The sequence below is a fragment of the Fukomys damarensis genome, unplaced genomic scaffold, assembly GCF_012274545.1.
Source record: "Fukomys damarensis isolate Sample0158 unplaced genomic scaffold, DMR_v1.0_HiC HiC_scaffold_23, whole genome shotgun sequence".
Classification (NCBI taxonomy): Eukaryota; Metazoa; Chordata; class Mammalia; order Rodentia; family Bathyergidae; genus Fukomys; species Fukomys damarensis.
Window position 1 is genome coordinate 12,082,530 of NW_022900935.1, and position 11,289 is coordinate 12,093,818.

General features: G+C 56.1%; 2 protein-coding genes across 10 annotated transcripts in view; one reads left to right on the plus strand and one right to left on the minus strand.

Moving 5' to 3' along the window:
* Positions 1 to 5,254, plus strand: part of Col8a2 (collagen type VIII alpha 2 chain) — an 8,782-nt gene extending 3,528 nt beyond the window's left edge. For both annotated transcript variants that reach the window (XM_010645270.3, XM_010645271.3), the window contains exons 2-3: positions 509 to 713; positions 1,238 to 5,254. In XM_010645270.3, coding sequence (XP_010643572.2) covers positions 524 to 713; positions 1,238 to 3,156 — 2,109 coding nt within the window. In that variant the 5' untranslated portion in view covers positions 509 to 523 and the 3' untranslated portion in view covers positions 3,157 to 5,254. The remainder of the gene's footprint in view (positions 1 to 508; positions 714 to 1,237) is intronic.
* A 1,077-nt stretch (positions 5,255 to 6,331) lies between these two features.
* Adprs (ADP-ribosylserine hydrolase) lies at positions 6,332 to 11,283 on the minus strand. 8 transcript variants are annotated; one of them, XM_010645264.2, is made up of 9 exons: positions 10,837 to 11,283; positions 9,487 to 10,483; positions 9,285 to 9,381; positions 8,820 to 9,027; positions 8,555 to 8,739; positions 8,146 to 8,246; positions 7,286 to 7,574; positions 6,690 to 6,758; positions 6,571 to 6,584 (listed from the first exon to the last, which is right to left on the minus strand). In XM_010645264.2, the coding sequence occupies exons 3-9, from the start codon at positions 9,350 to 9,352 to the stop codon at positions 6,578 to 6,580; spliced, it is 927 nt and encodes a 308-aa protein (XP_010643566.1). In that variant the 5' UTR covers positions 9,353 to 9,381; positions 9,487 to 10,483; positions 10,837 to 11,283; the 3' UTR covers positions 6,571 to 6,577. The 8 variants fall into 8 exon arrangements, 7 of the variants coding, with proteins under 7 accessions (XP_010643570.1, XP_010643566.1, XP_010643568.1 ...); XM_010645266.1 differs by having other exon boundaries at positions 9,487 to 9,566; positions 10,351 to 11,283; XM_010645265.1 differs by having other exon boundaries at positions 9,487 to 9,614; positions 10,351 to 11,283.
* Between the last annotated feature and the right edge of the window lie 6 nt (positions 11,284 to 11,289).

Genomic DNA, 11,289 nt, shown 5'->3' on the forward strand with positions numbered 1-11,289 from the left:
AAAAAAAAAAAAAAAAACAAGCTTTGGCTGCTGTGCTAAAGACCACGGCCTTATCCTGAAGGCAGTGAGGAGCCTGGAAGGCACAGTATGACATGGAGGCACATGGAACGAGTCCCACGTCTTTCCTAGGGACTTGAGATTGGTTTTATCACCTAGAAGTGAAGGTGACAGTAATAACTTGTGCAAGTATTTCGAGGATGGAGTTCAGATCTCTGAAGAGCTCACCTCAGGGCCTGGCAAATGGTAGCAAGGGTTATCATCAAAGGTTTTTAGCAGGGAGTTGCCTTGAGGCCGGACTAGTGCTCTAGAAGGCGTGCCGGGCTGCAGTGGCCTGATCTGTGAACCAATGAAGGCTTGGGACGAGTTTGGGAGGAAGCCTCTGCAGACCCCTGTGACTCTGGGAGTTGCTTATGAGTAATATCTAAAGCCTGAACTTTATGGGAGCCGTTGGGGCTGCTGCCCAACCACCCAGAGGCTGCTTGCTGACTCTTTTCCTTTCTCCTTGCAGCACACCGGGAACGCCATGCAGGGGGCTCTGATGCCCCTGCCCACACTGCTGCTGCTGCTGCTGCTGCTGCTGGGGTGTGGGCCACGGGTGTCCTCTGGCGGTGGGGCTGTGGGGGCAGCAGGCTATGCCCCAGTGAAGTACGTGCAGCCTATGCAGAAAGGACCTGTGGGACCACCCTTCCGCGAGGGCAAGGGCCAGTACCTGGGTGAGACCTTGCCCCATAGTGTCTCAAACAGCTACCAACCCCCAAACTCTTGACTCTGCCAGACCCTCCCAGGCCCTCACTGCCGCCCCAGTCTCCACCGAAGATTTCCCATGTCCAGTGTTCTTCCAGAGGCTGTCCAGGGCCTCAGCCTCGGATGGCCTAGAACCCAGCTGCAGCTGGAGGGTACAGGTGGTGCTCAGGTGGGGATGAGTGGGATGGTTGTGGAGAAGTGGGGCGGGTGGGGGGAGCAGTCCTGCTCTAGCTGGCTTTACGCAGGCTGCTGGTGCCACCTAGTGTCATGCAGGGATGAAAGTTGTCTTAAATCCTGGGGAAGGAAGGCCGAGCCCTGGTGCAATACCCTGTGGCCCCCTGACAGCTCCTGTAACAGCAGATGTGTGCAGACAGGGGAGTCGGGAGTGGTCATAATGAGCAGAGAGGGCCTTGCATCACCCCAGTGTAGCACATACTGCTGGGGTAGATGGGGTCACCCCTGACTGCCCCCTTCTCTCTCTCTTCTCTCACAGAAATGCCTCTACCTCTGCTGCCAGTGGACCTCAAAGGAGAGCCAGGTCCCCCTGGGAAGCCTGGGCCTCGGGGCCCCCCCGGCCCTCCTGGCTTCCCAGGAAAACCAGGAACTGGAAAGCCAGGGCTCCATGGACAGCCTGGCCCTGCTGGCCCCCCTGGCTTCTCTCGCACTGGCAAGGCTGGTCCCCCTGGGCTGCCTGGCAAGGTTGGACCACCAGGGCAGCCTGGGCTTCGGGGAGAGCCAGGGATACGAGGAGACCAGGGCCTCCGGGGACCCCCAGGGCCCCCTGGCCTTCCTGGCTCCTCGGGCATTACCGTTCCTGGAAAACCAGGTCCCCAGGGGGTACCGGGACCCCCAGGATTCCGGGGGGAACCAGGTCCCCAAGGGGAACCTGGACCCCCAGGAGATCGAGGTGTCAAGGGGGATGATGGAGTCGGCCAGCCAGGGCTGCCTGGGGCTCCTGGGCAGGTTGGGGCTCCTGGACCCCCTGGCCTCCCGGGCCCAGCTGGTTTGGGCCAGCCAGGATCAGATGGGCTGCCTGGGGCCCCTGGAGACAAAGGGGAGTCTGGGCCTCCTGGAATTCCAGGCCTGAGGGGGGAGCCAGGAGCTGTGGGTCCAAAAGGTCCCCCTGGGGTAAATGGTGTGGGTGTGCCAGGAGCAGCGGGGGTGCCTGGGTCCCAAGGCCCTGCAGGGGCCAGAGGGGAGCCGGGGGTCCGGGGTCCCCCAGGACTGATAGGTCCCACTGGTTATGGGATGCCAGGACTGCCAGGGCCCAAGGGGGACAGGGGCCCTGCTGGGATCCCAGGGCTGTTGGGGGACAGGGGTGAGCCAGGGGAGGATGGGGAACCAGGAGGGCAGGGTCCACAGGGTCTTGGGGGCCCCCCGGGACCTCCTGGGTCTGCAGGGCTTCCTGGCAGACGTGGACCTCCTGGGCCAAAGGGGGAGGCAGGTCCCGAAGGACACCCAGGAGTACCTGGCATTCGGGGTGACCAGGGACCCAGTGGCCTGGCTGGAAAACCTGGGCTTCCAGGTGAGAGGGGACTTCCTGGCTCCCATGGACCCCCTGGACCAGCTGGGCCCAAGGGTGAGCCAGGTTTCACAGGTCGCCCTGGGGGGCCAGGGGCAGCAGGAGCCCTTGGGCAGAAGGGTGACTTGGGGCTCCCTGGGCAGCCTGGCCTGAGGGGCCCCTCAGGAATCCCAGGACTCCAGGGTCCAGCTGGCCCTATAGGGCCCCAGGGTCTTCCAGGCCTAAAGGGTGAACCAGGCCTGCCAGGGCCCCCTGGGGAGGGGAAAATGGGGGAGCCTGGTTCTGCTGGGCCCACAGGGCCCCCCGGTGTCCCTGGCTCCCCAGGACTCACAGGCCCTCCTGGGCCTCCTGGGCCTCCTGGCCCCCCTGGTGCCCCAGGGGCCTTTGATGAGACTGGCATTGCAGGCCTGCATCTGCCCAACGGTGGTGTGGAGGGTGCTGTGCTGGGCAAGGGGGGCAAGCCACAGTTCGGGCTGGGTGACCTCTCAGCCCATGGCACGCCAGCCTTCACCGCAGTGCTCACTTCGCCCTTCCCTGCCTCGGGGATGCCTGTGAGGTTTGACCGGACTCTCTACAATGGCCACAGCGGCTACAACCCAGCCACCGGCATCTTCACCTGCCCCGTGGGTGGTGTCTACTACTTCGCTTACCACGTGCACGTCAAGGGCACCAATGTGTGGGTGGCCCTGTACAAGAACAACGTGCCAGCTACCTACACTTACGATGAGTACAAGAAGGGCTACCTGGACCAAGCATCTGGGGGCGCTGTGCTCCAGCTGCGGCCCAATGACCAGGTCTGGGTGCAGATGCCTTCAGACCAGGCCAACGGACTCTACTCCACCGAGTACATCCACTCCTCCTTTTCAGGATTCTTGCTCTGCCCAACATAACCTGTGGGCAGCCCCTACTGCCCTGGCCTCCTCTTTAGTGGTAGAGCAACCTTTTCAGTTACAAAGACCTCCATTTAAAGAAAAAGACCAAAAGCTGAACAGTTGGCGGTGGCCTTGGCCCCTACGTGTGGCTGAGATTTTCTGGAAGGGGCTGACCTGAGTTCCTCTCATCGAGATGTCTGAGCAGTTTCGGGGCTGCACCCATCTCTGTCCTGCAGGACCCTGGGATGCTTGCCCAGCCCCCACGAGTCCTGGATGCTGCTGGTCCCTGACAGACAGGAGGGGTGGGGCTCCCTCATCAGTTTGCCTGCTGGACCTTGGAGGGCACCTGCTCCAGGAGTGAGGCTCTTCCACTTCCTTGGGGACACCCTGCATTTGACAGTAGGTCTTCTTCAGGGGAAAGGGGAAAAAGCGTGACCCTTGAGGTGGTCAGTGGGAATCCAAACCCAGGGTGCTGCTGCTGCTGCATGGGCCTGTCCACAGCAGGACAGTTGCATGGCCTCTCTGCAGGCTTCTGGGAAGGGGCAACACCTTTTCTCCATTTCAGCAGCAGTCACGGGGAAAGGTGACTTGCGAAGGGTAGGAGCGTGGGTCTGGGGCAGGACAACAGCCCATCTCCCAGCTTTATTTTTTTATTTGGTACCAGGGATGGAACTAGGGACTTTGCGCTTGTGAGGCAGGTGACGGAACCGCTGAGGTAAATCCCTGGCCGTCCAGCTTTGTTTAGCATGAGAAGAATGCACGGGCCCCTTGGGGACCGCCATGTGCCTGATGCGTTTGGAAGTGTGCATGCAGGGTGGCACCAGGCAGGACTGAGGGCAGGCAGCAGGCATGAGCACGCCTTCGCCTCCCCTTCACCTGCTGGGCGTGGACTAGTTTCCTCATGTGGGATTTGTAAGAGGATCCTTGCCATCCCCAACCCAAGTGCTCCAAGGCAGAACATCTCTCACTCAGTCCCCTGAACAATGGCCGCCCAGGCCTGGGGATGAAGCTCCCACTTGCTTTTCCTTAATAAGAACCGCATGGTGGGTATGTGTTTCTACTAGAGGGGTTAATTGGTGGGGGCTTCCTCTGCTTCCAATTTCCTGATCTAAGCAGGATTAGGGCCCGGGAGGCAGACGCTCTGAGGGGAAGGGTGTTGCAGTCCTGCAATGGCTGCCTCTGGATGTGCCTGCCATTCTTCCAGGGAATGTCAGGTCGCCTCTGCAGGAACAGCCCCACCTGGCCCTTCAGCCCTCAGCGTAAGCTGTGATGGTGGACAGTGGCCTGTGGGAGAATGGTCACCGACCCGCCCCACCATTTGAGGCTTCACTTACCCCTCACCAAGCCAACCACCTCCCTGCACCAAGTGTGAGCACTGCTTGGACTCTGGCCAAAGCCAGACTGTGTTAAAAGGGGAAGACTGGCGACTTCTGATTTGATAAGCTGTGCTTTCCCCAGCTCCTTGACAGCCCTCTGCCCTGCCCACTTCTTCAAAGCAGGCTACTTTAGCTTTTAAAGGGAGGAATGCAAAGCTGAGTCTGCCCAAGTGACAGAAGGTTCTGACTAGTTCATGGTGTATTTCTTGCTCCCTGGTACCCAAGGGAGCCAACTAAGGAGTCTCAGCAGGCTTGGTGGGTTCCTTTCTTTGCTCAGCTGCCACCACCTCTGGGTGAAAGCCACTATAATCTGACTCCATAAGGATTGGTGCTGATTGGCAGAAATGAATCGGCTCCCAGGGGGAGCGCAGGGAACCAAATGGACCCAAAGGGAACCCAAAAGCAGTGTCAGAGCTGAGCTGCTGCCAGATTTCACTCCTGAAGCCTCTAGAGAAGGGTGGTTGATGCTTCTGAAGTGTTTATGAGATCTGAGGTACAGTACCTGACTTCGTTTGATAAGTGTCAGGTTTTAACTGAAGAATACATTACCTTGTGCATTTTTGTATTTTATTTTTTTAAACCATTAAGGTTTAAATGTTTCCCATGAGTAATTCCATTTCTATAGAGACCTATAGAAAGTTTAGGTCTCTACTTACATGTGCCCTGTGTCACGGGATCAGGAAAAATGCACTGGGGAGACCAAAAAAAAAAAAAGTGGGGGGGAACCTCCATTTTGAAAAGAAAAACAACAGTATTGACACAACATCAATAAAACCTGTCATATAAACAGTGCTGTGCTGAAATTGGCATGGTGCAGCAGTGTCTCACAAGGCACTGGGTACTTCTCCGGGCTCCTGTATCTCAAGCAGGGTACTCCTCGGCAGCTCTGACCTAGGCTTCTGTCACCACCTCAGAAATGCTGATGCTCTTGCTGCTAAGACTCTGCACCAGACAAACGCCAAGAGACATTCTAAGAAACTGGAGGAGGGCAGGGCAGTGGCTGGAGCTGGGAGAGATGGATCGAACTTCACTGGAACATTCCTGCAAGCTCTCAGGGGTAGTGGAGCATGACAACTGGCTCAGGATCGCTAGGGCCGAGTTTCAACATCTGACACAAATTATAAATGAAATTGTATCGTGAATATTTGCTGCTCAGGGCAGAACTAGTGTCAGGGCCAACCTTGAAAACGCTGGAAGGCACTGACCTGGGCACACAGCACCTGTTCACAGTCCTCCAGGTTCAGCAGTGTTACGTTCCTGTCCCTGGCTCTGTGGACCTGAAAGAATCCACACCTGAGAAGTCCTGCGATTCACCCCGGCCTGACACAACTCTTACCTTGGATGAAAGCAGGCCTGACCGGCTGTCCTGAGACCTCAGGCCTACCAGAGAGGTGCGCACTCGTCCCTCTGCCCAGTGGAAGGATGCTCACAGAATATCCCCAGCTTGAGGGAGTTGTCTTCAATTGTCCTTTATTCATAATGGATGCTGAAGGGCTGAGGATTTAGCTCAGTGGTTCCACCGCCTGCCTCACAAGTGTGAGGTTCCAAGTTTGATCTCCAGTAAAAAAAAAAAAAAAGAAAAAAGAAAAAAGAAAAAAGGAGAAACAAAATGGATGCTGAGCTAGGCATGGTGGCACATGCCTGTAACCCCAGCACTTGGGAGGCTGAGACAGGATCTTACTCACTGTGAGCTCAAGACCAGCCTGGGCTACATCATGAGACCCTGTCCTGAAAACAGAAACCACCACAAAACCAAACCAAACCAAACCAAACCAAACCAAAACGGGGGCTAGGGATTTACCTCAGTGGTTCCACTGCCTGCCTCGCAAGCGCAAGGACCTGAGTTCAATCCCCAGTACTCCCCCCAAAAAACAAAACACATGCTGGGCAAAACAAGATCTTGAGAAGCCAGGTCTTGGTGGGGCCCCAAGACATAGGGGGAGACACGTAACACTCAGTCCACCCAGCACCTAAAGTGTGGCAGCCTGGTGACAGATGTCCTCTGCAGTCTCTACAGGGTTCCTATTCCAGGCTCTGCTGGTCTGGGATCCTGTCTGGGTAGGTCAGGATCTAAGAGGAGGAAAAGTTGGCCGGTCACTGCCTGCATTTGGTCTAGCTGCCTGGGCCACAGAGTGATCTTCAACACGAAAAGCCACCAGGGTACGCCTGTTTTACCCTTTCTGGCTGATCCTGTGGCTGGCTGGAAGAACTGGAAGCCTTTGTCTACACACAGGGCCCCATCTCCTAGAAGACAGAGGGGTACATTAAGCATAAGGTTGGGCTGCCAGGGGAGAATTAAGAGTCTGCTGATTTACCAAAGTTTGTTTATTGCTGTGACTTCCACTGGAAGCTGTTAATGAGCCCCAGGATAACAAAGGGCCAGCTGTGGGCCTGCAACAGCTGTAGGCAGGTGCCTGTCCCTTGGTCACAGAACTGCCTGCCCAGTCGTGGACAGACTGTCAGGCAAACTGGTTAAGACATAGCAGAAAGAAATGATGCTACTGCAGGTCATTTCCACCTCCCCAAATCCCATATTCTAGATAAAAAAGGAAAATAATGTAAGCATCCCACTAAATAAAATCTGTCCTGGACCCCACTGAGGACCCCAAGGGTGTTCTACAGCTCTAGAACAAACCAGAGCCCCAGCACCAAGGGTGCACATCCCAGCCCCTGCACTGCAGGAAGACAGGCAGGGGAGCCAGCTCGGGGGACCTCTGAGCTGTGATTAGTCCTGCTGGACAGGGCAGAGCCCCAGCAGCTGTGGCCCTCACAGATTCTTCTGGAAGACTCGGTGCAGGTTCTGGGCCAGGACGTCCGTCTCCTCATAGCCCTCACAGCTTTGCTGCCAGCTCTCTGGCACCTGATCCATCCCATAGTAAGCGCCAGCAATGGCCCCAGCCATGGTGGCAATGGTGTCTGTGTCCCCGCCAAGCGAGACTGAATAGATGAGAGTCCTTTGGAGACTGTTGAAGGCAGAGGGGATCTCGGGGTCAGGCTCCATGCAGCGCAGGAAGCAGTAGATAGCGGTGGGCACAGACTCAAAGGCAGCAATGCCATTCCCTGTGAGGAAGCCAGATCACAGGAAACTGACCCCCTCTCCCTGGGCTTCCTGTACTTGCCACAAGTCAACAGTCTCAGCTTCAAGCAGGGCTGTGATTAAGATCACAGGCTATGAAGATAAACTACCTGGGTTGAAATCCTGCCACCCCCAGGGCTGCCTCATGCCTGGGAAAGTTCCTGTCCTTGGTTTTGATTCCTCAGTGTAGAGACTGAGCAATGTTAGTCACTTTCCCAGGCCTTTTGTGAGGAAGATGTAAGGTCATGTCTGTGAGGTGTGCTACGCAGTGCCTAGAACACAGTAAAAGTGCTAGGTGACCAGACATCTGTAATCACACTAGCTGTAAAAACTGGCAACCAGCTGTGATTGCTGGGGACATGGTCTAGTGTTACAGTTCCAAAGCAAGGTGCTGTGCTCACAACTCTGCCAGGGACACTATAGAAAGTGGCTCTGACTGTCACAGTATGCCAGGTCTAACCTGACAGACAGCGGGCTTGTGTCCATGCCCCCCTCTCTACTGAGCCTAAGGCTGGCTCCAAAGGATAATGGGTGTGGGAGAATAAACCCACCCACCTAGCTCAGACACCACTTCTTCTCGAGTCACCGAGTCCTGGTCTAGGAGCTCTCCGACCTTCTTCAGGCGGCAGGAGTATGGACGCTCTTCCATACCCAACCTGTAGGTTCGGGGAAGATTTCAGGGAGGTCAGAGCAGCAGAGTGGAGCCAGTGGGCAGGGAAAAGATCTCATGTAAGAGGAAGCAGGGATGTGCCAGGCTCCCACACAGGTACAGATACCGTGAAAGGTGTGAACCATATTATTCTCTGGGACCCTGAGAGCCTTGAACCAGTCAAGCAAAGGTGTCTCCTCTTCCCACCCCTCCTTAAGGTATGCAATGGGAAGAAGGCAGCTTCTGCTTTGTGGTGACGCCAGAGCCCCCTCCCCACCATGAGCATACTCAGGTCTGCCTCCAGCCCATACTCACTCTCTGGCATCCAGGACGGCCTGGGCGTCCCCTTCTAGTTCCTCCATGTGGCCCAGGAGCTGCTCAAGGAAGTGCTCACTGGAGGACTCGCCCTGCAGAGCCAGGTGCACAGCCAGGGCCTGCAGGATGGCACCGTTGTAACCCAGGGAGGAGGCGTGGGTCAGCTGGGCTGAGAGCCTGGCAAACTAGGAAGAGGAGCCGCCGCTGTCATGGTGCACACACGCAGACCAAGTGGGGGATTCTGGGAGCCCACCCCCCCCAGTACCTTCTGCACATCCTGGACATTGCTGTAGGCTAGGGGGATGCCTGCTACCCGCATGGCACCCCCATTCCCATAGGAGCCCTTTCCGTTGAACTGGGCCCGGGCAGGCTCATAGACATCGTGGCATTTGGGACTCAGGAGCTTCTTGAAGACAGTGATTACTCCGGCCCCATAACCTCTGTCAGGGTCTTTCTTGTACTCCTGGGCAAACCTGGGAGCAGGGGGAGCAGAACTGGGGTTTCAAAAATGCCTCCCAGGGATGGGAAAAGTCTGGGCTGGATCGAGGAAAGAAGGCTTAGGACCTAAGGCATCTGTCCCAGCAGCGCTGTCACTTTTTGCTTGGGAAGCTGCATCAGCCTAAGAAACGGTTCTGCTCAAGGTAGGGGCCCAGGCATGCAGACACCAGTCCTTTGTCCAGGGCACAGCAACTGCTGCCTGGCTTTCCTCACCCCAGGCGCCTCCCCTCACCTGTGAGCCATGTCCACCTCATCAAAGGCCTCCTTGGCCAGCAGGGACTGCACAAGGGCTCTGGCCATGGCGGTGTCATCGGTGTAGTACAATGCTTCTGCAGAGAGAGGGCAGGGGTGAGAGTGGGGTGAGGACTCGGGGTGACAGCTTTCTGCTCAGTACTCTTACTTAGAGGCACCACGACCTCACATCAGCTACTCACTCCAGGCTGCTCGGTTGTAGGATTCCTCAAGATTTCCAGCAATTCTTTATTCTGAGTCAAACGTGACATCCTGCTGATTCCTAAAGAAAAACCTTCGTCCCCGTCACTGCAGCTCACCTTAATGTGACCTGTGTGGCAGCACCTCTCAAATCACCCACACGTAACCCCCTCTCCAGTACAAGCTGTACATGCAGCCAAAACATTCCTCCTCCTGACCAGACTCTTTCACCTTCCTTCTCTCTCTCCTGGTCAACATGGCTGGCTTCAGAATGAACTTCCAATTCAAGGCCTTGGCATTCAAAGCTCTTCCCAGCCTGGACCCTTTCATCTTCACTCACTTTCTATCCCACTGTTCCCCTGTATACCCTCAGGAGCGATCCTGGTGCTTGGTCAGGTCCTTCCTGGCTGGGGTTTTTCCCCACCCCACACTCCCCCCGTCTATGTTTTTCCTCTGGCTGACACTTCCACACGGCACAAATAGGCTGGGACAGGTCTTGGCCTCATGTGAGACCAGACAGTTACAGAACATGAAGGGGACACCCTGGTAAGTCCCTTCCCCATCTCACACATCCCTAGTTTGGCACTTGGCATATCCATCCCAAGCCGCAAAGCCTTCCCCTCCTGCTTACTAGGAGGGTTGGCCGTCTCCTCCACAGCCATACTCTCCAGGCTCCCGTCCAGGCTCAAGTCGAAGGCCACCCCATTCCTGGGGGGCCTTGCTCTTCCTTTATCCCCTCTCTCCCTCTGTGACAGGACAGCATCCATTCATTCCATTGGTCACTGTAATCCTGCTCCTCCCTAGGGAGCCACTTTGGCCCATTCCCAATCCATGCAACCTGAGCCCAGAGCTGACCCACCTCTCACCTAATCAAACAGCACACCCCATCTCCTGTTTAGGGGTGGACACAGGAACTGAGCCAGGCTGGTGAGGTTCAATTTGGGACTTTTCCTGGCCACAGCAAAGAGTGCCTCAGAAGGGTTGCAGAATGAGTGCAGCCTACCCAAAGAAAGCAGATCTGAGCAATGCAGAGGAACCAAGACGTTAGCAGACAGCCTGAACCCCTGGACTCAGCTGTGTTTGAGGCCAGACCTACTTCTCGATTTCTCAAGTCACGTCAGCCAATCTGTGCCCTTTTTGCTCTGCCTCTTTTAAATCGGGTTTCCTGTCACTTGCATCTACAAGGGTCCGAAAACACCTCTCACCTTAAACATGTTTTTCCTTACCTTAATATCAAACCGACAATGAAACAAAAACCCATCCCTTCACCTTGTCGTCCCTTCAACTACAGCTAATCTCTCGCCTTCCCTTCGCACCCAACCATACTGTTTTTCTTTTCCGTCTCAACTCACTAGAAATGAGTCCAGACTTTCCTCTACTTTTCTTCAGCACGACACAGGCGACCAGGGTCTTCATCTTGAAATTCTGTTCTCAAATTCTGTTGATGACCCTCCTGCTTGTCTTCCTGTCGGATGTCTCCTTTCCTAGCTCCCCTCCCACCTTTATCTGCCTGATACATGTTGAGTGTTCGTCAGGGTTTTAACGATGGCGCCCTTTTCTTCCTATTCCAGATGATGGCACAGGGAAGGGAAGATGGCTTCACGGGCAAGGGACAGCACAGGCAAGGGCCTGGGCGGAGGAAGCACGGTGTGAGTGGAACCAAAGAGGGAAAGCAAGACCAAGAAGAAGCGAGAGGCGCAGGCGAGGCGGGGGCCGGGTCCGCTGTGTGGAGCACGTGAGAGTCCGCGAGAGTCCACACCGGGCGAAACAGGTCCGCGGGGCGCAAACACAGGCGGTGCCAAACG